Here is a 24606-nt window from a genome sequence, read left to right on the forward strand (position 1 = left end):
TGGAAATGATCTCCCTGTCTTGTTCATGGGCTGCAAATTGACAGTTTAGCTCCAAACTCACCTGTCTGCTGTTATTATAATTGACAAAGGATTTCTCCTTATTTTTCAAATTATATACAGTGTAAACTTTATTGTTACATCACAACTTTACAAAAACGGCAAACACGCATTGGGAATATTAATTCAGTTCTAAATGCTGCAAAGAGAAAAAAAATCAGTTGAATTTGCATCATGTCTATAATATGCATACAAGCAATAGATGGTTTGACATAGGGCCATAGGCCTATATCTTTTGAACTGGTGGGTTTTGTCCACATAAAAATATAATTTTAACACAATTTTTGGAAGAACATTCTTCCTCATATATTAACCTTTCAGGGCGAGAACCACTTTTAGGGTTCTTGTTGTTATGTACAGTATATAGCAACATACTGTACATTGTTTGTAATTTTGGAATAAATATTTGAAGTTTTTCAGAAAACTTAGGTCAGGATTTAGAAGGCGTTTTTAGAATGGGCCTCAGGTCTAAATGGGTTAATAATACCCAATGATCACCGTTTTAGGGGAAGTAGAACCATGGAACCCTAAAGTCCTTATTCAATTCCTTCATTTCAGACAAGTGTGTGGAGTCCAGACTAAAGGTGAAGATGAACTCTCCAGACTCAGCCAGTGCCATTTCTATTAAACAGGAACCTGAAGACCATCCACACCTCAGTACGTTTAATGTTCTCTCTCTTTCTTAAATATGTTTCTGCTCTTTTGTAGAGCTGTCGCAATATGAACATTTTACTATGCAATAGTCATGACGAAATATATGATAATATCCTGATGATTAAAGATGATTAAACAAATTGGCCATGTTGCCTTGTGGTGCACACACCATAGGCACCGGAAGGGGGGTCAGAAGGGCCTAGCAATCGGCTTGTCGATCTCGCCGACCGCTGGTCTATTTATTAGAAAAAAAATCCCCGACCAGCGCTGGTGTAGCACACCACTGTTCCCATCGTGTTGCACAATGGTTGTTGTGTATTGGCTGCATGCTCGCCTCTCACCGCAATGACCGTTTTGTTACTGGTTACGTGTGCAGTTGCTCTTTCAACTCGATCAACTAGGAGCCAGACAAGCTAATACTCAACAAATCGCTGTTCTTTACGTATTCTGCCTGTGGGTGTGAAAGAAGCAGAAGCCCGTGGGGCTCGGGCTGCAAGAATCAAGTGCTGCTATGATAGACTGACTGACCAGGGATCAGATTACTGCAGCGCAAATCTACATAAACGTTCAGATTTCAAATATAAAGTGCTGACCCCCGAGCCACGGATGTTACAAGTTGAGGCGCAAAAGGTCTAAGTACCTGTATCTGCCGTATTGTTCAATAAAAAGCTTTTTAATCCGATCGCCGGCCATTGTCTCCAAATTCTCTTTAATGCTTTCAACTATGCAACACTACTGGTTGGGAGGTGTATTGCACTCTGATACATTACAAAAAAATATATAGAAAATGTCCACCGATCTAATTAAAATGCTTCTTATTGAACAATACGGAAGATACAGGTACTTAAGACCTTTTGCGCCTCAACTTGTTACATCCGTGGCTCGGGGGTCAGCACTTTATATTTGAAATCTGAACGTTTATGTAGATGTGGCATGGGGCCCATGACTGTCATGGTATGACAGTCATGTTTCAGGGCTACAGCTAGGCTAGATTTCATATGGAGTATAGCTGACATCTCACCAATACTGTGGTAGAACAGCATTTTAGGTTTGTCATGTCCATAACAAGACAGACTGCAGGTGACGATGAACCCTCCAGACTCAGCCAGGGACATTTCTATTAAACAGGAGGAACCTGAAGACCACCCACTATTATTTTCTCTTCTGTTGTAGGGCTGTCACAATATCTAATTTTACTAATAAATAATCATGACAAAATATATCATGACAATGATGATATCCTGATGATTAAAACAAATTGCTCACTCTGTCTGGTTGCAGAAACATGGAAAAACGGATTGGCTACTTTCAGATTATTCACTTAAAGGAGGAGTTCACCCAAAAAACGACTTATTTTATATCAATTGCACACCCCATGAAGCCTTGAATCCATGGAGTTATTTTTGTTTTCCTAAGCTAATAATTTGATTCCCGTCTCCTACCGGCTAATGTATCCGGTAGGAGACACAAAGTAGATTATTTGTGTCTCCTACCGGATACACACCCGGTCATCAAATCATTGGCTTAGGAATGCCACAAAAACAAAAATAAATCCATGAATTCAAGGTTTCATGGGGTGTGTAATTGATAAAAAATAAGTCATTGTTTGGGTGAACTCCTCCTTTACGACCATTATTTGCATCGCAGCAATCCACCTTTTGACACATTCTTCCTTGTGCAATCCTAAATTACGAAGGATTTCTTCCCTAATATATGAATCCTATAATCTTTGCTCCCAAGATTCATATGTTGGAGAGTTGGTCTTTGCCATTTTGCCTTTGCCTTCTGTAATATTATTGTTATTTTTTTCTTCAGTTAACAAAGTCCTTTTTCAATTGCTTCATTTCAGACCAGTGTGTGGAGTCCAGACTGCAGGTGAAGATGAACTCTCCAGACTCAGCCAGGGACATTTCTATTAAACAGGAGGAACCTGAAGACCATCCACACCTCAGTAAGTTTCATATGCTCTCTCTTTCTTTCATATTTTCTGTTTTGTTGTAGAGCTGTTACAATACCTATTTTTTTTTGGGGGGGGGGGGGGGGGGGAGATCTCTAGCTTGTAGATCAGCTATTTTAGGTAAAGAGATTTGGTGTAGAGGGTACATAGCAAATTGTCTGGGAGATAAGTGGGTTATTGATCTGAGTCTAATGATCATTACATCCCAATAAAGGAGAAGAAAAAACAGTTATGTACAGTATATGGACAATCAAAATCAGTTGGAAATATAACTTTTTGATGTGGTGTCATAATTAAACTTAATGTTGACATGGCACACTGACTATCAAGAAAATTAAAACATGGCACTCATGTCAAAAAGGTTGCCGTCCCCTGGGCTATAGACCATTTTTTGTTTACTAACATTGAGACTGGACACACAGGTGATTGTTTCATGCAATCAATTCCCAACCTGTTGTTTTGGGGTCCGCTGGTTTCAGCACACCCCAACCCCCTCTTGTGTGTTGGCTAGTGAGGCGCGTCCTAGCGAGACCTGACAGATTGGGTTTCATTGCGCGCATACTGGTTGCACGCATACTGGTTCTTATCAGTGTGACGTCGTCTGTTAAGGGGTCTATACATTCAACCGCAACTTTAAGTGGCAAGTTTCAAGTAGGCAAGTATAGAGAAAACATTGGTATAGCGTGAAGTTGAGCGAAGATGGCCAACAGTGTAGTGTGGAGTTGGAACGGTGGCATTGGTCTGCAGGGTAGCTTGGGTTCGAGCGATGGCAGCCTGCAGAGTAACTTAGAGTTGAACGGTGATGTGGGCCTCAGGAGTAGAGCGGGAAGGACTGGCGGTTGGTGCCGACTCCTGTGGGGAAGGTGGTGCTGGTATGTTGGCTACAACAATGCTCCCTGGTCAGCTGGAAGGCAAGCCTACGAAACCAATGACATCAAAGGGCCACAATGAATTATTACGCAATAGGGGTAGGCACCCTTACGCACGAGTGCCAACATTGTTGCAGGGGAGGGTGATCATTGGCACACTGACATAAGTGTGAGAGAGAGTTTTTTTTTTCTTTTAAAATTAAATATTCAAAAAATGTTTAGTCAGTTAAATGAAGTCTCCTCACTTCTATATATAAATAACATCCTGCACATAATTCTACATTCATTCAAACTGATAACTCTGACTGGGGAGGCAGTCTGGGAGATAGGTGGATCATTGAGTCTAATGTTTGTTATGTATAGCCTATGGACAATCAAAATCAGGTGGAAATACGACATTTTGATGTGGTGTCATACTTAAACTTAACTGACTATCAAGAAGATAAAAACATGGCACTTCATGTCGAAAAGGTTGCCGACCCCTGTTCTACATGGACAAAGGAAGAATAGTGTTACATTTTAGAAATGTGAATTGTTCAATATCATGTTATTGTTCTGCTCCTAGACATCCTGCACCTTGTTGTGTGTAAAGAGGAGGATACTTCTGAACAGGAGAGGAGCCCCAGTCTGCTCCACGAGAAACCAGAGCCTTCACACATTAAAGAGGAACAGGAGGAGCTACTTCAAAGACCAGAGGAGCCTGATGGATCAATGTTGACATTACTAGCAGTGAAAAGTGAAATTGATGAAGACGTCTCTTCACACTGCTCTGAAGTTGAAGTTGAGCTTGAATCTGACACTGAAGTCACTGAAGACAGTGATGATTGGGGTGAGACAAGTGGAGGTGTCCACACTGGAGAAAAAACATTCCAGTGTAAACATTGTAACAAGAGTTTCAGTGAGTCAGGTCACCTGAAGAGACACCAGCGTGTCCACACTGGAGAAAAAACATTCCAGTGTAAACTGTGTAACAAGAGTTTCAGTGAGTCAGGTGACCTGAAGAGACACCAGCGTGTCCACACTGGAGAAAAACCATTCCAGTGTAAACTGTGTAACAAGAGTTTCAGTCAGTCAGGTCAGCTGAAGACACACCAGCGTGTCCACACTGGAGAAAAAACATTCCAGTGTAAACTATGTAACAAGAGTTTCAGAGAGTCAGGTGACCTGAAGAGACACCAGCGTGTCCACACTGGAGAAAAAACATTCCAGTGTAAACTGTGTAACAAGAGTTTCAGAGATTCAGGTAACCTGAAGACACACCAGCGTGTCCACACTGGAGAAAAACCATTCCATTGTAAACTGTGTAACAAGAGTTTCAGTCAGTCAGGTCAGCTGAAGATACACCAGCGTGTCCATACTGGAGAAAAAACATTCCAGTGTGAACATTGTGACAAGAGTTTCAGAGAGTCAGGTAGTCTGAAGACGCACCACCGTACAGGGGCGTGCTTAATGATCAGGAGGCCCTAGAGGCAAACCCAGTATGAAGCCCCGAGAGAGAGAGAGAGAGAGAGAGAGAGAGAGAGAGAGAGAGAGAGAGAGAGAGAGAGAGAGAGAGAGAGAGAGAGAGAGAGAGAGAGAGAGAGAGAGAGAGAGAGAGAGAGAGAGAGAGAGAGAGAGAGAGAGAGAGAGAGAGAGAGAGAGAGAGAGAGAGAGAGAGAGAGAGAGAGAGAGAGAATATCCAGGACTATATCATTTAGTATTGGTTAATAACAGTATGAGATTTTCAGTTGAAGCTGTGGCCTTTTGGAGTCAGCAGGATGAGAAAGAAGGGGAAGCAAACCCCCTAGATTTGAATACAAGATGCATGTCTCTTTTATTGATGTGTTGATCAGTCAACACTTTAAGTATCCTGGCTTTTGTCCTATAGCAGGAGTTCAGCTTTAGGTGTGAACTAAAAACAAGTCACCGAGCCAAGTCTTTTGTTAGTTAGCAGGCTGATTTCAATACTATTGTCTTTATGTAAGGTTGGTGGCCAAAGTGAAAACATCTGTTCTCTCCCTCTGTCCACAGGAAGTGTGGTAAAGGTGAAGTCATGCAGACTCAAATTGAATTCTTGTAATTATTCTTATTTCACAGTAAAAGCTTATTTTGTAGCAAGTATAATCATTGGTGAAATGTGGTTGTGGAAGAAACCAGTTAGTTGCATGTAAACCTTTCTTCTTGAATCTAAGGTAAATGTCAAGTCCTCTTAAATCATCTCTTTTTGTCTAAATCATTCATACAAGGTTGAATACATACATGTGTGGGCTTATTTGAAGCTAATAAGATGTTAAACTATGATTTCATAATATGAGCTTGTGTTAAAAAAAAAGAGTTCAAGCAAGACTATAACCAGGGGTCATCAACATGTCCGTACACAGACAAATGTGTCCGTGGCAAAGACTTGGTCTTGTCCGTGGCGATTTTTTTTTATTTACACACCATTATAATGTTCTTATTTAGTTTTCTTCAGAATATGTATGACTGATTTACTATGACACTATGTATGGATCATTAGGAGTCCTACTAGTACTAGTTGTTCTTAAATGTTTTATTTGCAACGACCACCGTAAAGGTCCTTACACACCGGGGCGATTTTTTCGTGCGAATAATGCGTTTTTTTTTAAAACCTTATAAAGTCAATGGCTCCGTACATGGAGCGAAAAAGCGAAAAAGCGAAGCGAAAAAGCGTCTTTTAATTATTCGGAACGAGTCCGAATTTTGCGTATATTCGCTATTTTCGCCGGTTCGCCCCGGTGTGTAACAACCTTAACTCTTGAGAGTGTACAAATGGAACCAAATGGACCCGTAAGGGTCCATTTGGTTCCATTTGTACACGCTCAGAGTTACAGACCTGTTATATGGTCATTCAGGGCTAGCTCTTTATGTGTTTCAGGTTAATATTATTGTCCACATTTTGTATGTCCGTAGCAAAAATTGATTTTTTACCAAAATGTCCACCACAAGAAAGCATGGTGATGACCCCTGCTATAACTGAAGAGATATACCTCCTCCACCAACCAACCCCAGACCCCATCCATCCTGAAAACTTGACCTCATAGCTTTTTAGATGTTGAGATGCTGAATTTCAATTAATAAACATGTCAAAACCTCTTTAAAAGTAGTTGTTTTTGTTGTGGTTGTGTATTAATAACATGTCCAAAATAGGACTGCTGGACACGACCATCCACAGGATGAACTTCAATGTTAATGTTAATGCCATTTTAATACATTCTCATTCTCGGTAGCCTACCAGCGGGGGGCCCCCGGCAACAAGCTCATTGCACGGCACCGAGTGCCGCGCTATGAGCTTGTATATCTGCTAATTTTGAAAAATCTTGAACATTTGTGCATATCTTTGAATATTTATATTTATAAGCAAACATTTTTTAACTCAAATCATTTCTGGGGGTCCCTGGCACAAAACGTTTTCAGATGGGGGTCCGCGGCCAAATGTATATCAATTTAGGGGTCCTTGGCATGAAAAAGGTTGAAACCCACTTTTGTTCAGTAACAGGTGTCTCTCCAGCTCTCTATTAAACAGAAGATAGCTACATTTTCAGGTTGGGATACTAATTGTATGTAATGCTAACTAAATGCCTCAACTCCTACAATGCCAAGTGCTTAAGTTGTCAGGGTGAGGGGTCCTCATTTCAAATGTCATTATCTTGGGGGTCACGTCTGAAAAGTTTTCTGTAGTGCCACATTTTCTTATTCTTCTCCTGCCCAGTAGGCGGCGCGCCTGCTCATTGGAGTCAAACGCAACTTCCTTAAAATGCCAGACAAGAAGAAGAACAAAGCAGGGTTGCCATGTCCGCTTATTATAAGTAAGGTTTCTTGTAAATATTGAAGTTGCGGCGAGTTGCGTTTTTTTGTGCCATGGACCGCCCCGCACCAGATTTATGTTGTTAAAATGTTTCAAAGATAATAGCAGATCTAGTGGCTATTTTCAAATAGGCTAGATAGATCATATAGGAAAGGAAAGTGCTCATGTAGCCTGCTTTTGGGCTTGTTTTCCTAGACCTGGTTGCTTATTTCTCTCACAAAACCTGGCTACACTGCTCTAGTGCCACAATGCAGTAGTGTAAACAGCATGGTGTGTTGACTGACTGTTGTTGACACTTTAAAATACCATAGATTTATATCAAAGTAAAATGCAAAGAAAAGTAAAACGTGTCGTTTCTAAACAGTGTCGTCGTTAAGCAGCAGGAGGACGTTTGTTAGCAGCTCAACCACTGAAACACAGCAGGTATAAAGATCAACTCATTCAGGTTGTTTTGCATCTATGTTAGCCATGGTTCACATCATGTGAACCGAGAGTTCCTGCTTTAGAGTGGTGTTCCATTTGTTTTACATTTACAACTCTCACATGTAGGCTACATAAACGTTCACATTTCAAATATAAAGTGTTTACCCATGAGCCACGGATGTTACAAGTTGATCCGTTCCGCGATAAGTACCCGTATCTCCCGTATTGTTCAATAAAAAGCATTTTAATCCGATCGCCGGCCATTTTCTCCAAATTTTCTCCGATGCTTTCAACCATGCGACACTAATGGTTGGGGGGGGGTATTGCACTCTGATGGTCGGATAAAAATGCTTATTATTGAACAATACGGGAGATACGGGTACTTATCACGGAACGGATCAACTTGTAACATCGTGGCTCAGGGGTATAAATCACTTCTGAACGTTTATGTACATGAGAGAGTTGGCAATGTAAAAACATAGAACACCACTCTAAACCAGGAACTCTCGGTTCCATGACTGTCATGTTTCAGATATACATCTGTGTATCATTTTAGATGAACGGATCACGTCTTGTTTAATCTATTAGTATTTGTCTTTATTAACGCATCATTTAAGTTGGAACATAAATCCAATTACTGTAATAGCTGTTAGGTTGTTATAAGGTAATCTGCGAGTCCCCAGGTGACAGTGAAGTGAACATTTTAGGACTTTTAAGACCTTTTTAATACCTCGAAAATAATGTACTGCATCAAAAGTAATCAACAATACTATAAAAAACTGATCAAACATTGGCCAAATTGTCAAATAAAATAAGAAATAGGCAAACGTTTTGAAACTAGCTGAGCTTGTAGATCTGCTATTTTCACAATAGCAGATCCTCAACTCCTACCCTTATCAGGGTGGGGGCCCCCCTCTGGGGGGTCCTCAGTTCAAATATGATTATCTTGGGGCGTCACGGCCTGTAAACCACCAGTAGTATCTTTACTCTGTCAGACAGAGTCTGTCTGTAATGTTAATGTGATTGTCAAGTGAAGTTAGAGCTCCATGTCTTCATGCACCTTGAATCCTTATACCAACTAAACATCTGTCATGCTGTATTGTGTCAGACCTAGAATGACCATCCAGGTAATGCATGGAATTGGAAATGATCTCCCTGTCTTGTTCATGGGCTGCAAATTGACAGTTTAGCTCCAAACTCACCTGTCTGCTCCTGTTATTATAATTGACAAAGGATTTCTCCTTATTTTTCAAATTATATACAGTGTAAACTTAATTGTTACATCACAATTTTACAAAAACGGCAAACACACACTGGGAATATTAATTCATCTCTAAATGCTGAAAAGAAAAAAAAATCAGTTGAATCTGCATCATGTCTATAATATGCATACAAGCAGTAGATGGTTTGACATAGGGCCATAGGCCTATATCTTTTGAACTGGTGGGTTTTGTCCACATAAAAATATAATTTTAACACAATTTTTGAAAGAACATTCTTCCTCATATATTAACCCATTTTGGGCGGGGACCCGTTTTTGTAACTATACCTTTCAGGACGGGAACCCCTTTTAGGGTTCTTGTTGTTATGTACAGTATATAGCAACATACTGTACATTGTTTGTAATTTTGGAATAAATATTTGAAGTTTTTCAGAAAACTTAGGTCAGGATTTATAAGGCGTTTTTAGAATGGGCCTCAGGTCTAAATGGGTTAATAATACCCAATGATCACCGTTTTAGGGGAAGTAGAACCATGGAACCCTAAAGTCCTTATTCAATTCCTTCATTTCAGACAAGTGTGTGGAGTCCAGACTAAAGGTGAAGATGAACTCTCCAGACTCAGCCAGTGCCATGTCTATTAAACAGGAACCTGAAGACCATCCATACCTCAGTACGTTTAATGTTCTCTCCAGGGTCCCCACGGTCATGAAATTCCTGGAAATATTTTGAAATTAGAAAAAAAAAAATCCAGTACTGGAAAAGGTTTGAAATTGATCAAACATCATCAAAGGTCCTGGAATTGATCAAGGGTCCTGGAAAAATATTTGGCTATGCATTGTTTTTGGCTATTGATTTTGTTAAAACAAAACTTTTTCATAAACATGAATAATATTACATGAAATATGCAACATAAGTAGTTTTTCGCCGAACGGGCTGTGTGACGGCAGCCTAATGTATGTCTCAAACTTTATTTTTGCTACACTGCCTATCTTTGGGCATTCTACATAGGAGTAAGAGACACATTATTGCGCCGAATGATTGTTATATAGGCCTGGAAATTGGGCTAAATATTCTGGAAAAGTTTTGGAAAAGTTTTGGAAATTCATTGCTAAAAATGTGTGGGGACCCTGTCTCTCTCTTTCTTAAATATTTTTCTGTTCTGTTGTAGAGCTGTCGCAATATGAACATTTTACTATGCAATAGTCATGACGAAATGTATGATAATATCCCGATGATTATAGATGATTAAACAAATTGGCCATGTTGCCTTGTGGTGCACACACCATAGGCAACGGAAAGGGGGTCAGAAGGGCGTAGCAATCGGCTTGTCGATCTCGCCGACCGCTGGTTTATTTATTACACAAAAAAAAATCCTAGACCAGCACTGGTTTAGCACCCCACTGTTCCCATCGTGTTGCACAATGGTTGTTGTGTATTGGCTGCATTGGCTTGCCTCTCGCCGCAATGACCGTTCTGTTACTGGCTACGTGTGCAGTTGCTCTCTCAACTCCATAAACTAGGAGCCAGACAAGCTAATACTCAACAAATCGCTGTTCTTTACGTATTCTGCCTGTGGGTGTGAAAGAAGCAGATGCCCCTGGGGCTCGGGCTGCAAGAATCAAGTGCTGCTATGATAGACTGACTGACCAGGGATCAGATTACTGCAGCGCAAATCTACATAAACGTTCAGATTACAAATATAAAGTGCTGACCCCCGAGCCACGGATGTAACAACTTGAGCCGCTAAGTGGGCCCAAGTGGGCCCATGACTGTCATGGTATGACAGTCATGTTTCAGTGCTACAGCTAGGCTAGATTTCATATTTCATATGGAGTACAGCTGACATCTCACCAATACTGTGTTAGAACAGAATTTTAGGTTTGTCATGTCCATAACAAGACAGACTGCAGGTGACGATGTACTCTCCAGACTCAGGCAGGGACATTTCTATTAAACAGGAGGAACCTGAAGACCACCCACTATTCTTTTCTCTTCTGTTGTAGGGCTGTCACAATATCTAATTTTACTAAGAAATAATCATGACAAAATATTTTATATCATGACAATGATTATATCCTGATGATTAAAACAAATTGCTCACTCTGTCTTGTTGCAGAAACATGGACAAACTGATTGGCTACTTTCAGCTTATTCACTTAAGACCATTATTTGCATCGCAGGAATCCATCTTTTGACACATTCTTCCTTGTGTAATCCTAAATTACGAAGGATTTCTTCCCTAATATATGAATCCTGTAATCTTTGCTCCCAAGATTCATATGTTGGAGAGTTGGTCTTTGCCATTTTGCCTTTGCCTTCTGCAAATATTCTTTTTATTTTTTTCTTCAGTTAACAAAGTCCTTTTTCAATTGCTTCATTTCAGACCATTGTGTGGAGTCCAGACTGCAGGTGAAGATGAACTCTCCAGACTCAGCCAGGGACATTTCTATTAAACAGGAGGAACCTGAAGACCATCCACACCTCAGTAAGTTTCATATACTCTCTCTTTCTTTCATATTTTCTGTTTTGTTGTAGAGCTGTTACAATAATAACACTGATCCCTAGCATCCCTATTTTATTTTGGGGGGGGAAATTAACTGATCTACAAGATCTATAGCTTGTAGATCAGCTATTTTAGGTAAAGAGATTTGGTGTAGAGGGTACATAGTAGAGATGCATCCATACCGTATTGGTATAAGGTTCCGATATGACTTAATTCACGTATCGGATATCGGTCATGACATAACCGATCCACGTTCCGTTAAAAAAAAAAAAAAAAGAAAACATGTCCGTAATTTGGAGATATTTTACAATTGAGACGCAGCACAGCAAAGTGCAATGATGTGAAGCCAATGTTCCGAGGGGTGGAGAAAGTGTATCATCGTATCGTATATTCTGTTCCAGTAGGCTTTGTATCAGCGAGCTGTTCCACCTTGTCTGAACGTCTTGCTGAAGACGTTTTGTGTCCTGCTCCTGCCCTAGCTCTGTTTGAATGTCTTCAAAGCGGGACTGACTGTGCAACTTGAGAAAATTAGTCACTATTCTCCTTGCGTTAGCGAGGGCATCATGTACACTGCGCTGGGAGAGAATCCCCTCGTTAACAACTAGCTGCAGTGTGTGGCCAAACTATCAACCGGCACCTCATCCATCGCCTTTTTCATGTTACTTGCGTTGTCTCTCAAAACCACATGTACTTTAGCCAGCGGGATCTTCCAGTTATCCAGCATCTCCTTCATTGTGGATTTAATCAAATCACTGGTGTGTGAGCCCCTGGGCCTGCACTCTATCACCTGCAGCACTGCGCTATTAAAAGCATAATTCTCCACACTCACCCAATGTACAGTGAGAGACTGATTAGCGACATTGGGCTAAACGTCAGAGGACCAGATGTCAGTAGTGAAACTACACAATGAGAGACGTGGTCTCCTTGTTTACAGTGGTTGCTGCTGCATTAAAACAGACCTACAGTATTTTATTTATTGTGTTTAATACAATTTTAAGAAGCAGCTATGCACATTGTTTTAATTTAGTGGTGATGTGGTGTCATAATTAAACTTAATGTTGACATGGCACACTGACTATCAAGAAAATTAAAACATGGCACTTCATGTCAAAAAGGATGCCGTCCCCTGGGCTATAGACCAATTATTTGTTTACTAACATTGAGACTGGACGCACAGTTGATTGTTTCATGCAATCAGTTCCCAACCTGTTGTTTTGGGGTGCGCTGGTTTCAGCACACCCCAACCCCCTCTTGTGTGTTGGCTAGTGAGGCGCGTCCTAGCAAGACCTGACAGAATGGGTTTCATTGCGCGCATACTGGTAGCACGCATACTGGTTCTTATCAGTGTGACATCGTCTGTTAAGGGGTCTATACATTCAACCGCAACTTTAAGTGGCAAGTTTCAAGTAGGCAAGTATAGAGAAAACATTGGTATAGCGTGAAGTTGAGCGGAGATGGCCAACAGTGTAGTGTGGAGTTGGAACGCTGGCATTGGTCTGCAGGGTAGCTTGGGTTTGAGCGATGGCAGCCTGCAGAGTAACGTAGAGTTGAACGGTGATGTGGGCCTCAGGAGTAGAGCGGGAAGGACTGGCGGTTGGTGCCGACTCCTGTGGGGAAGGTGGTGCTGGTCTGTTGGCTACAACAATGCTCCCTGGTCAGCTGGAAGGCAAGCCTACGAAACCGATGACTTCAAAGGGCCACAATGAATTATTACACAATAGGGGTAGGCACCCTTAAGCACGAGTGCTCATTGGCACCAGCAGGGTGATCATTGGCACACTGATATAAGTGTGAGAGAGAGTTTTTTCCTTTTAAAATCAAATATTAAAAAAATGTTTAGTCAGTTAAATTAAGTCTCCTCAAATCTATATACAAATTACATCCTGCACATCATTCTACATTCATTCAAACTGATAACTGACTGGGGAGGTGGTCTGGGAGATATTTGGGTCATTGAGTCTAATGTTTGTTATGTATAGCCTATGGACAAAAATCAGGTGGACATACAACATTTTGATGTGGTGTCATACTTAAACTTCGAAAAATTGAAAAGGTTGCCGACCCCTGTTCTACATGGACAAAGGAAGAATAGTGTTACATTTTAGAAATCCATTGTTCAATATCATGTGATTTGTTCTGCTCCCAGACATCCTGCACCTTGTTGTGTGTAAAGAGGAGGATTCTTCTGAACAGGAGAGGAGCCCCAGTATGCTCCACGAGAAACCAGAGCCTTCACACATTAAAGAGGAACAGGAGGAGCTACTTCAAAGACCAGAGGAGCCTGATGGATCAATGTTGACATTACTAGCAGTGAAAAGTGAAATTGATGAAGACATCTCTTCACACTGCTCTGAAGTTGAAGTTGAGCTTGAATCTGACACTGAAGTCACTGAAGACAGTGATGATTGGAGTGAGACAAGTGGAGGTATCCACACTGGAGAAAAAACATTCCAGTGTAAACTGTGTAACAAGAGTTTCAGTCAGTCAGGTAAGCTGAAGACACACCAGCGTGTCCACACTGGAGAAAAACCATTCCAGTGTAAACATTGTGACAAGAGTTTCACTCGGTCAAGTCGCCTGAAGTCACACAATCGTATCCACACTGGAGAAAAAACATTCCAGTGTAAACTGTGTAAAAAGAATTTCACAGAGTCAGGTAAGCTGAAGACACACCAGCGTATCCACACTGGAGAAAAACCCTTCCAGTGTAAACTGTGTAACAAGAGTTTCACTCAGTTAGGTCACCTGAAGAAACACCAGGGTGTCCACACTGGGGAAAAACCTTTCCAGTGTAAACATTGTGATAAGAGTTTCAGTGCGTCATTTGTTCTTAAGCAACACCAGCGTGTCCACACTGGAGAAAAACCATTCCAGTGTAAACATTGTGACAAGAGTTTCAGTGAGTCACGTCTCCTGAAGAGACACCAGTGTGTCCACACTGGAGAAAAAACATTCCAGTGTAAACTGTGTAACAAGAGTTTCAGTGAGTCAGGTGACCTGAAGAGACACCAGCGTGTCCACACCGGAGAAAAAACATTCCAGTGTAAACTGTGTAACAAGAGTTTCAGTGAGTCAGGTAACCTGAAGAAACACCAGCGTGTCCACACTGGAGAAAAACCATTCCAGTGTAAACTGTGTAACAAGAGTTTCAGTGAGTCAGGTGACCTGAAGAAACACCAGCGTGTCCACACCGGAGAAAAAACATTCCAGTGTAAACTGTGTAACAAGAGTTTCAGTGAGTCAGGTAACCTGAAGAGACACCAGCGTGTCCACACCGGAGAAAAACCATTCCAGTGTAAATTGTGTAACAAGAGTTTCAGAGAGTCAGGTACCCTGAAGACACACCAGCGTGTCCACACTGGAGAAAAAACATTCCAGTGTAAACTGTGTAAGAAGAGTTTCAATGAGTCAGGTAAACTGAAGACACACCAGCGTGTCCACACTGGAGAAAAAACATTCCAGTGTGAACATTGTGACAAGAGTTTCAGTGAGTCAGGTGACCTGAAGACACACCAGCGTGTCCACACTGGAGAAAAAACATTCAAGCGTGAACATTGTGACAAGAGTTTCAGTGAGTCAGGTGACCTGAAGAAACACCACCGTACAGGGGCGTGCTCATTGATCAGGCAAACCCCAGTATGAGGCCCCTGGGTCGGGACCCATATGTGGGTCGCGGACCAATTTTTCAGGGTCTCGAGTAAATAACCCGTTATTTCCTACATTTAGTTTTTAATTATTTCAAAAGACGTTTTACGAAAACAATTAAATGAAATATATATATTATTTAATGGAGTGAAAATAGCAGATCGAGCTATAACGGCACACCCCGAGCCGACCCGTGCTCGGTGGGTGGCGGTCCGGCTCCACTCTCCATAAAATCCTCCTTATCTGGCCATAGAAATGACCGCCGTAACTTATTGAAGACGGCTGTTCAACGTCGGTCGGAGGGTCCTGCTTTTCACCAGCCACTGGCGAAGCCATCCTCCCCCCACACACAGTCCAGCATTACTCCTTCCAAATCTCCCCCCCCCGCGCCCTCTGTTCCATTGCCTCTTTTTCCGCCATCCACGGCCATAATCGGCGATTCCATCATAAAACATGTCCGATTTATTAATGCAATAGTCCACTGTTTTCCTGGAATAACCACTGCAAAACTCCTTGATAAAGTCCCCGAGATCCTAGCCTCCCTCCCGTCGTCGGTCACAAAAATCATTTTTCACTCAGGTGCAAATGATCAGCACTCCGAAGTATCAAAGGCGTGCTTTAAACGTCTCTTCGATCTCCTCAGTAGCTGTGGGAAGACTATTTATATTTCTGGCCCTCTCCCCTCCATGCCTCATGGAAATGTTCGTTTCAGTCGACTACTGGCCTTACATTATTGGTTACAGTCTGCATGCCACAGTCATTCCCATAATATCAGCTACATTTCTAATTTCTTTTTATTTTGGGCCCGCCCCTCTTACTATAGGCCCGATGGCGTTCACACTAGTAAACTAGGGACTCAAATGTTCGCACTCAACCTGCGGCGCGCCGTTGCTGCGCAGTCACAAGCACCTCACTGACTATTAGTATCTACTCCACGTGACCATTCTGTTTACATTGCTGTTGAAACTACTTCCAGTCACCTTCAAATTACATCCGGTTCACAACAAACAATATGTCTCCTTCACGCTAACTCCCCCTTGTGGTCAGGTGGCCCCATCACACCCACTACCAGCCATAATTCCACCTCTTTCCATGCAAAAATGGACTATATTAATGACAAAGCTCCTGATCTGCCTATTTTGAGCAAACCACCTGCACTTCCTGAGTTCAATAACACAGCCACTACTGTCCTTCCATCCCATATCCCCACCTTAATTCGCACCAGACAACCAAAGCTCGGTGCACACCAGAGCCAAGGTGTTGGACATGCCCACCTGAGGCCCCTGAGACGTGCTCTATCCCATCCTAGCCCCGAGGTTAACCTTAACATGGTCTTATTTAACACCAGATCAATCAAACTTAAAACCTTTATTCTAAATGACCTTTTTACTTCACGCAATTTGGATTTTATGTTTTTAACTGAAACCTGGACCCAGGCTGGAGAGTGTGTATCCTTCTCCGAATTGCTTCCCCCCAACTGCACCTTCTTCAGCTCCCCACGTACCACTGGCACTGGTGGTGGCCTAGCCTCAGTGTTAAAAGCTAGTCACGACTGTCTACCGATTCAATCCGAAGCTAGCTACTCCAGCTTTGAACTGCAGTCCTTCGAACTGAAATTGTCATCCCCTGTTTTCTGTGCGGTGATATACCGGCCTCCCAAATACAACAAGGACTTCATAACCGATTTCAATGACTTTCTCTCTGGAGCTATGATGCATTATGACCATATACTTATTTCAGGTGACTTTAACGTCCACGTTTGTTGCGAGTCTAAACCTCTAGTCAAAGACTTCCTAAATCTATTAGATTGCTATAACCTCACCCAGTCCGTCACTGTCCCGACTCACAATAAGGGTCACATATTAGACCTTGTTCTGTCCCACGGACTCACTATTTCCCCCATTGTACTGTGCCCCTTTTCCTCAACCTCGGATCATATTCCCATTTCATTCACTGTTTCTATTCCCTGCTCAGAGCCTACTTTTATTGCCCCCACACGCCGCTCGGGTGCGATTAACCCCTCAACTCCATCACAATTCTCTGCTATTTTTAACGCCTCATCACCTCACCCTCCCAACGACAGTGGTGCTTGCAGTGCCGAGACACTAATCTCCAGGTTTAACCTCACATGCACTGATATTCTCAACTCCGTTGCCCCGCTCAGGAATTTACGCACTAAAGCACTTTCTGAGCCATGGCTCAACGACTCAACCCGCGCTCTTAGACGCCTATGCAGGCAAGCCGATAGAAAATGGCAAAAAGACAAACTCCACGTCTCATTAGAGATCCTACGGGACCGCTTCTCTGATTACCAAATAGCCGTCAAACGCGCCAAAACGGACTATATCGCCACTATAGTTTCTAGTAATTGCCACAAACCCCAAGCTCTTTTTTTTTAATACCCTCGTAAACCCACGCACTTTACCCTCCTTTGTGCCTTCATCCACCCTCTGTGAGAGTTTTTTAACATTTTTTATTGATAAAATCAATACCCTCAGATCCGCTCATACACCTGCCTTCCATGTCCCTGCCCCTCCTCTACGTCATGCATCCTTCGACAAATTCAATCCCATATCACTCTCCGCACTGTCAGATATAGTCAGTCACCTACGGCCCACAAACTGCCCATCTGACAGCATTCCCTCTCGCCTCCTAAAAAATGTTTTTAGCGGGCCTACAATTTTAACAATTATTAACACATGCCTCAACACAGGGTGTGTCCCAGCAGTCTTTAAACACGCTGTGTTTAAAGACTTAAAAAAAGAAAAAACTCTTGACCCCCCCGTTTTATCAAATTTTAGACCCATTTCCCGGGTGCCATTCATGTCCAAGGTCCTGGAAAAGACAGTTTATGCTCAACTGCAACTGTTTTTAAATACCCATGATATCTATGAAAAATTTCAGTCCGGTTTTAGATCAGGCCACAGCACAGAATCGGCACTCTTAAGAGTTTTTAATGACCTTCTTTTAACTGTAGACTCTGGCAGCCCAGCTGTCCTGGTTCTGCTTGACTTGACAGCCGCTTTTGACACGGTAGACCACAACATCTTATTAGCGCGTCTCGAACACAATGTAGGCATTACTGGCACCGCCCTACAATGGTTTAAATCATATCTAACAAATAGGAGTTTTTCCGTCAAACTTGGTGAATTCTCATCCTCTATGGCCCCTCTTACCTGTGGAGTCCCTCAAGGCTCAATCCTGGTCCCCATACTCTTTTTATTATATATACTGCCCCTAGGTGAAATCATAGCCAAACACAATATATCTTTTCATTGCTTCGCCGACGACATCCAAATTTACCTGCCCCTTAAGCCAAAAAATAACCCAGACCATAACCCATCACAACTACTACAGGACTGCCTAGCAGACATAACATTTTGGATGAGCTCAAACTTTCTTAATTTAAACGACAGCAAGACAGAAATCATAATTTTCGGCCTCGATTATCCCATTCTTCCACCCGTCAACCTTGGTCCCCTTAGCACCTATAACCACTCCTCTGTAAAAAATCTTGGTGTCACCTTAGATTCAGCACTCAAATTAGACAAACAGGTTAGCTCGGTCGTTAAAACCAGCTTTGTTCACCTCAGACTCCTAGCCAAGATCAAGCCCTATCTCTCGCAACATGACCTCGAGAGGGTCATCCATGCTTTTATCTCGTCAAGATTGGATTATTGTAACTCTTTATATATAGGCATTGACCAATCATTACTGAGGCGCCTGCAGTTGGTCCAAAACGCTGCTGCCCGTCTCCTCACTGGGACAAAGAAGCGTGACCACATCACTGCAGTTTTAGCCTCGCTCAATTGGCTCCCTGTCCGTTTTCCAATAGATTTTAAGATTTTAATGTTTGTTTTTAAGATTCGAAATGGGTTGGCACCCCCGTCACTTGCCGATCTAATTTCCAATCATTCTCCACCCAGAGCCTTGAGGTCGGCTGACCAGCTACTGCTGGAGGTGCCGGCAACACCCACTAAAAAAAACAGGGGAGACCGGGCCTTCGCAGTGGCTGCCCCCAGGCTCTGGAATATTCTGCCCCTGCATATCAAAGCGGCCCAGTCGCTAGCTACTTTTAAATCGCAACCAAAGACTCATTTTTTCTCCCTGGCCTATAGTGCCATCTGATGTATCCCTGCCTCCCCATCGACTGGTGCCAATGGTTGATTTGTTTTTATTTGCACTTAATTTTTGTATTCTACGTCTGTTTATTTTGCATTCTTTGCTCTTTGTTGTGTGTTTCTTTACCTGTACAGCACTTTGTTTGACTCTGTCATGTGAAATGTGCTATATAAATAAACTTTGATTTGATTTGATATAACGTTTTTTCCTAAATATACACATGTATGTGTGTGTGTCCACAGACAGACAGACTGTCTGATAACTCTATCAGAGAGAGAGAGATCTCATGGGGCCCCCTGACTGTTTGGGGGGCCATGATGGAGTTTTTTTTAAGGGCCTCGGATGGATTGGAAAGCTGTTTATTTCTATTTTTATATATTTCAAAAAAATCACCCAGGTTACTTTAAAAGACATCAGCTTATTCACACCAAAAGGATCGAGTGAGTGCCAGAATTAATTAATGAATTAAATCAGCCAGTGCCAGAGCATTTTTACCAACCTTTCAAGAGCCATAGAACATATTGCTCCAGGACGATCGACACACAGAGTGTCGGTTGTTTCAAGTTGACCCGTTCCGCGATAATTACCCGTATCTCCCGTATTGTTCAATAAAAAGCTTTTTTTTTTAAACAAATGTTTTTATCCCGCGATTTTTTGTAACCCATTTTCTTCCTTCAACATCGACTAGTCGACTACCACTGGGGCAAATTAGTCGACCAGTAAAAATCTCTAGTCGTGAAAGCCCTACTCCGATACAGAGAGGGCACAAATACATGGACCACATCACTGTGTATAGTTTAACCAGCAAACAAAATAAGTCTCCGATCGGCATTTGAGTCAACAAACCGTTTAATTTACAGATGGAGATGTAACATTACCGAGCGGGGAGATCATTCTCACAGACAGACAACCAGGGTGATGGGGTGATGGGAGAATCTCCAGCTCTTTTGTTTTCTTCTTTTAAATCCTCACATTCATTTGTTTTAAAGGGATATTTTCACTTTAAAAAAAAAAAACATTTTATTGTCTACTCAGGCTTTTGTGAGCCTCCCAGACAGTTTTTAAGTTGCTTGATTCAGTATTTAGATATTTGATATTCATTTTATCAGACACGCCCACCTATACAAACCCATTATAACTTCAAACTCCATTTTTAACATGTTAGATTCATCAAAAACACCGTCCTTGGTTTTGGTGACTCACCCTGCCCTCCTAATACGTGAGGGGGCCGTGTATTTTCGATTACTTTTTTCATTTATTTTTTTGATAGGGTTAGGCCGTTGCTCCACCTCCGTGCCCGTCGTCTACTCCCGCGTGGCCCAGTTCAGCAGCTGGGTGGACCAGGTCATGGCTGCCAACTGAACCCAGTTCAGCAGCTCGGTGGACCAGGTCATGGCTGCCAACTAAACCCAGTTCAGCATCTGGGTGGACCAGGTCATGGCTGCCAACTAAACCCAGTTCAGCAGCTGGGTGGACCAAAAAACTTCTTTTTAAGATCAAGCAAGACTATAACCAGGGGTCATCAATATGTCCGTACACAGACACATGTGTCCGTGGCAAAGACTTGCGGCCCTATTCTGGGTGCCGTCTTACCCATTATCCCTAAACTTCTTTGCCATTTTTTACTATTTTGAAAAACATTTTCAAGTAGTTCAAATAGCCAATCTACATCGACACATTGTGAACTTGTAGATTTGCTATTTCAACTATTTGAATTTTTTCCCCAAAATAGTAAAAAATGGCAGAGAAGTTTAGGGATAATGGGTAAGACGGCGCCCAGAATAGGGCTGTTGGTCTCAGTGTTGATTTCGTCGTCTAAAATGATGACGAAAAATGTTGGTCGATTACCTATTTTCACTGACAAAAACTAAATAAAAACTAAGCTACGACGACTAAAACTATTACTAAATATATTGACAATTTCTTCAACAAATAAAAACTAGACTAAAATGTTAGTGAGGGATCTAGTGGAGAAGAGATCCAGTAGAACTAAAAGACAAGTCAATTTATGTGGCTTGGGTGTTTATGCAAAAGTGTAGGCCTACAATCAGCCATCAGAATTAGGTTTATTGTCACATCACAGGTTTACAAGGTCAAAAAGTAAGTGAAATTCGACGCCATCAAGGCACCGCCAAAATACATTTTAGTCGACTAAGTCAACTGTAGATTTAGTCGTCTGTAATCTTATGATATTTAGTCGACTAAAACTAGACAAAATCTAAAACATTTCAGATGACTAAAATATGACTAAAACTAAATGGAATTTCATTCAAAAGACTATGACTAAAACTAAATAAAAATTTGCTGTCAAAATCAACACTACTTGGCCTTGTCCGTGGCATTTTTGTATTTACACACCATTATAATGTTCTTATTTTGTTTTCTTCAGAATTTGTATGACTCTGATTTACTATGACACTATGTATGGAACATTAGGAGTCCTACTAATACTAATGGTTCACAAATGTTTTATTTGCAAGGACCACCATAACTCCGAGAGTGTACAAATGGAACCAAATGGACCCGTAAGGGTCCATTTGGTTCCATTTGTACACTCTCAGAGTTACAGACCTGTTATATGGTCATTCAGGGCTAGCTCTTTATGTGTTTCTGGTAATATTATTGTCCACTCATTTTGTATGTCCGTGGTAAAAATTGAATTTTGACCAAAATGTCCACCACAAGAAAGCATGGTGATGACCCCTGCTATAACTGAAGAGAGATACCTCCTCCACCAACCAACCCCAGCCCCATCCATCCTGAAAACTTGACCTCATAGCTTTTTAGATGTTGAGATGCTGAATTTCAATTAATAAACATGTCAAAACCTCTTTAAAAGTTGTTGTTTGTGTTGTGCATTAATAACATGTCTAAAATAGGACTGCTGGACACGACCATCCACAGTTGTTGTGAGAGAGACACTAGTCGACTCCAGGTTGAACTTCAATGTTGATGTTAATGCCATTTTAATACATTCTCAATGTGCTCCTGCGTGCTAGCCCTCAACTTGATAAACCTGTTGTATGACTGGTTCTCATTGATAACGATTCTGATCTGCTATTGAAAAATAGGAGATCTACAAGCTCACAGCATGATTGTGGATCTGCTATTTTTGAAAAATCTTGAACATTTGTGCATTTCTTTGAATATTTATATATTTTTAAAGCGAACATTTGTAACTCAAATCATTGCTTCTGGGGGACCCTGGCACAAAACATTTTCAGATGGGGGTCCGCGTCCAAATGTATATCATGAAAAAGGTTGAAACCCCCTTTTGTTCAGTAACGGGTGTCTCTCCAGCTCACTATTAAATAAATGAAGAGGCGGGTGTAGCTACATTTTCACTTTCAGGTTGGGATACTAAGTAATTGTATGTAATGCTAACTAAATGCCTCGTTGTCAGGGTGAGGGGTCCCCATTTCAAATGTCATTATTTTGGGGGTAACGTGACGTCTGAAAAGTTTGGGAATCTGTAGTACCACATGTTCTTATTCTTCTCCTGCCCAGTAGGCAGCGCACCTACTCATTGGAGTCAGACGCAACTTCCTTGATATGTCAGACAAGAAGAAGAACAACAAAGCACGGTTGCCATGTCTGGTTATTATAAGTAAGGTTTCTTGTAAATATTAAAAGTTGCGGCGAGTTATGTATTTTGTGCCAGGGACCCCCGCACCAGATTTGTGTTGTTAAAATGTTTCAAAGATAATAGCAGATCTGGCAGATCTAGTGGCTCTTTTCAAATAAGCTAGATCCTATAGGTTTAAAGTAGGGCTGCACAATTAATCGAAAAAAGATTGTGATCTCGATTCAGACACCTATGCAATCTCGATTTTAAATTATTATGTTAAAAAAAAAAAACATTGAATTTTTTTTTCTTCATATATTTACAAGAGAATCGTGTGAGAATCGTGATCTCAATTCTTATGGAGGAAAATCGTGATTCTCATTTGAGCAAGAATCGTGCAGCCCTAGTTTAAAGTGCTCATGTGGCCTGCTTTTGGGCTTGTTTTCCTAGACCTGGTTGCTTATTTCTCTCACAACACCTGGCAACACTGCTCTAGTGCCACAATGCAGTAGTGTAAACAGCATGGTGTGTTGACTAACTGTTGTTGACACTTTAAAATACCATAGATTTATATCAAAGTAAAATGCAAAGAAAAGTAAAACGTGTCGTTTCTAAACAGTGTCGTCGTTAAGCAGCAGGAGGACGTTTGTTAGCAGCTCAACCACTGAAACACAGCAGGTATAAAGATCAACTCATTCAGGTTGTTTTGCATCTATGTATCATTTTAGATGAACGGATCACGTCTTGTTTAATCTATTTGTCTTTATTAACGCATCATTTAAGTTGGAACATAAATCTAATTACTCTGTTAGGTTGTTGGTAAAGTGATCATAAACACAAACGTTCCATAGCAGCAGCATGTATATACATTGTTGTGTTGTTGTTGACGCATATTGTCATGGTAAACCTATAGTTACATCAATGCTACATCATTACAGTGGATAATCTCTATAATAAGCAATGAGGTGCAAACTTATCCTGTAAACTAGCTCTGGTCCAGAGCATTAAGTGAATTCTCTCTAAAGCGGGGGCTCCTACTGTAGTGAAAATAAACACAACCATTTCACTATTCACCAAAACAAAGGCTGTTTTGTGTTGTTGAAAGTCTATTCTTGGAGGTGGGAAGCCTCTCAGCACCCCACCTTCTCTGTATAATACACTTTTTAGCCAGAAAAGAAAATATTTCACTGGAAGGAAAACATGTTTTTGGTTGCTCCACTGCGCCCTCTACAGATCTGGTCAATGGATTTTTTCTATTGACCAGATTTTCCTTCCAGTGAAATGTTTTCTTTACTCTGTCAGACAGAGTCTGTCTGTAATGTTAATGTGATTGTCAAGTGAAGTTAGAGCTCCATGTCTTCATGCACCTTGAATCCTTATACCAACTAAACATCTGTCATGCTGTATTGTGTCAGACCTAGAATGACCATCCAGGTAATGCATGATCTGACAGTTTAGCTCCAAACTCACCTGTCTGCTGTTATTATAATTGTCAAAGGATTGCTCCTTATTTTTCAAATTATAAAGTGTGTAAACTTTATTGTTACATCACAATTTTACAAAAACGGCAAACATGCAGTGGGAATATTAATTCAGGTCTAAATGCTGAAAAGGAAAAAGAAATCGGTTGAATTTGCATCATGTCTATAATCAGCATAAGCCTACACAAGCAATAGATGGTTTGACATAGGGCCATAATAGGCCTATATATTTTTGGGGCCGTGTAGCCGCCCCCTATAAGTGAGTTTTGGACACCGACCAATCCTGCACCGTGATTGGCCAAT

General features: G+C 41.4%; 1 protein-coding gene across 1 annotated transcript in view; it reads left to right on the top strand.

Moving 5' to 3' along the window:
- Positions 1-3367: 3367 nt before the first annotated feature.
- The window catches only part of LOC311049663 (uncharacterized protein), a gene marked incomplete at both ends in the record, with an annotated part of 36933 nt that continues 15694 nt past the window's right edge, over positions 3368-24606 (top strand). Inside the window, 3 exons of the mRNA XM_084063424.1 lie at positions 3368-3485; positions 9559-9657; positions 11371-11472. Of these exons, the coding sequence (XP_083919550.1) occupies positions 3368-3485; positions 9559-9657; positions 11371-11472 (319 nt within the window). The remainder of the gene's footprint in view (positions 3486-9558; positions 9658-11370; positions 11473-24606) is intronic.

This window comes from Gymnoscopelus microlampas, assembly GCF_963454915.1.
Source record: "Gymnoscopelus microlampas genome assembly, chromosome: 1".
NCBI lineage: Eukaryota > Metazoa > Chordata > Actinopteri > Myctophiformes > Myctophidae > Gymnoscopelus > Gymnoscopelus microlampas.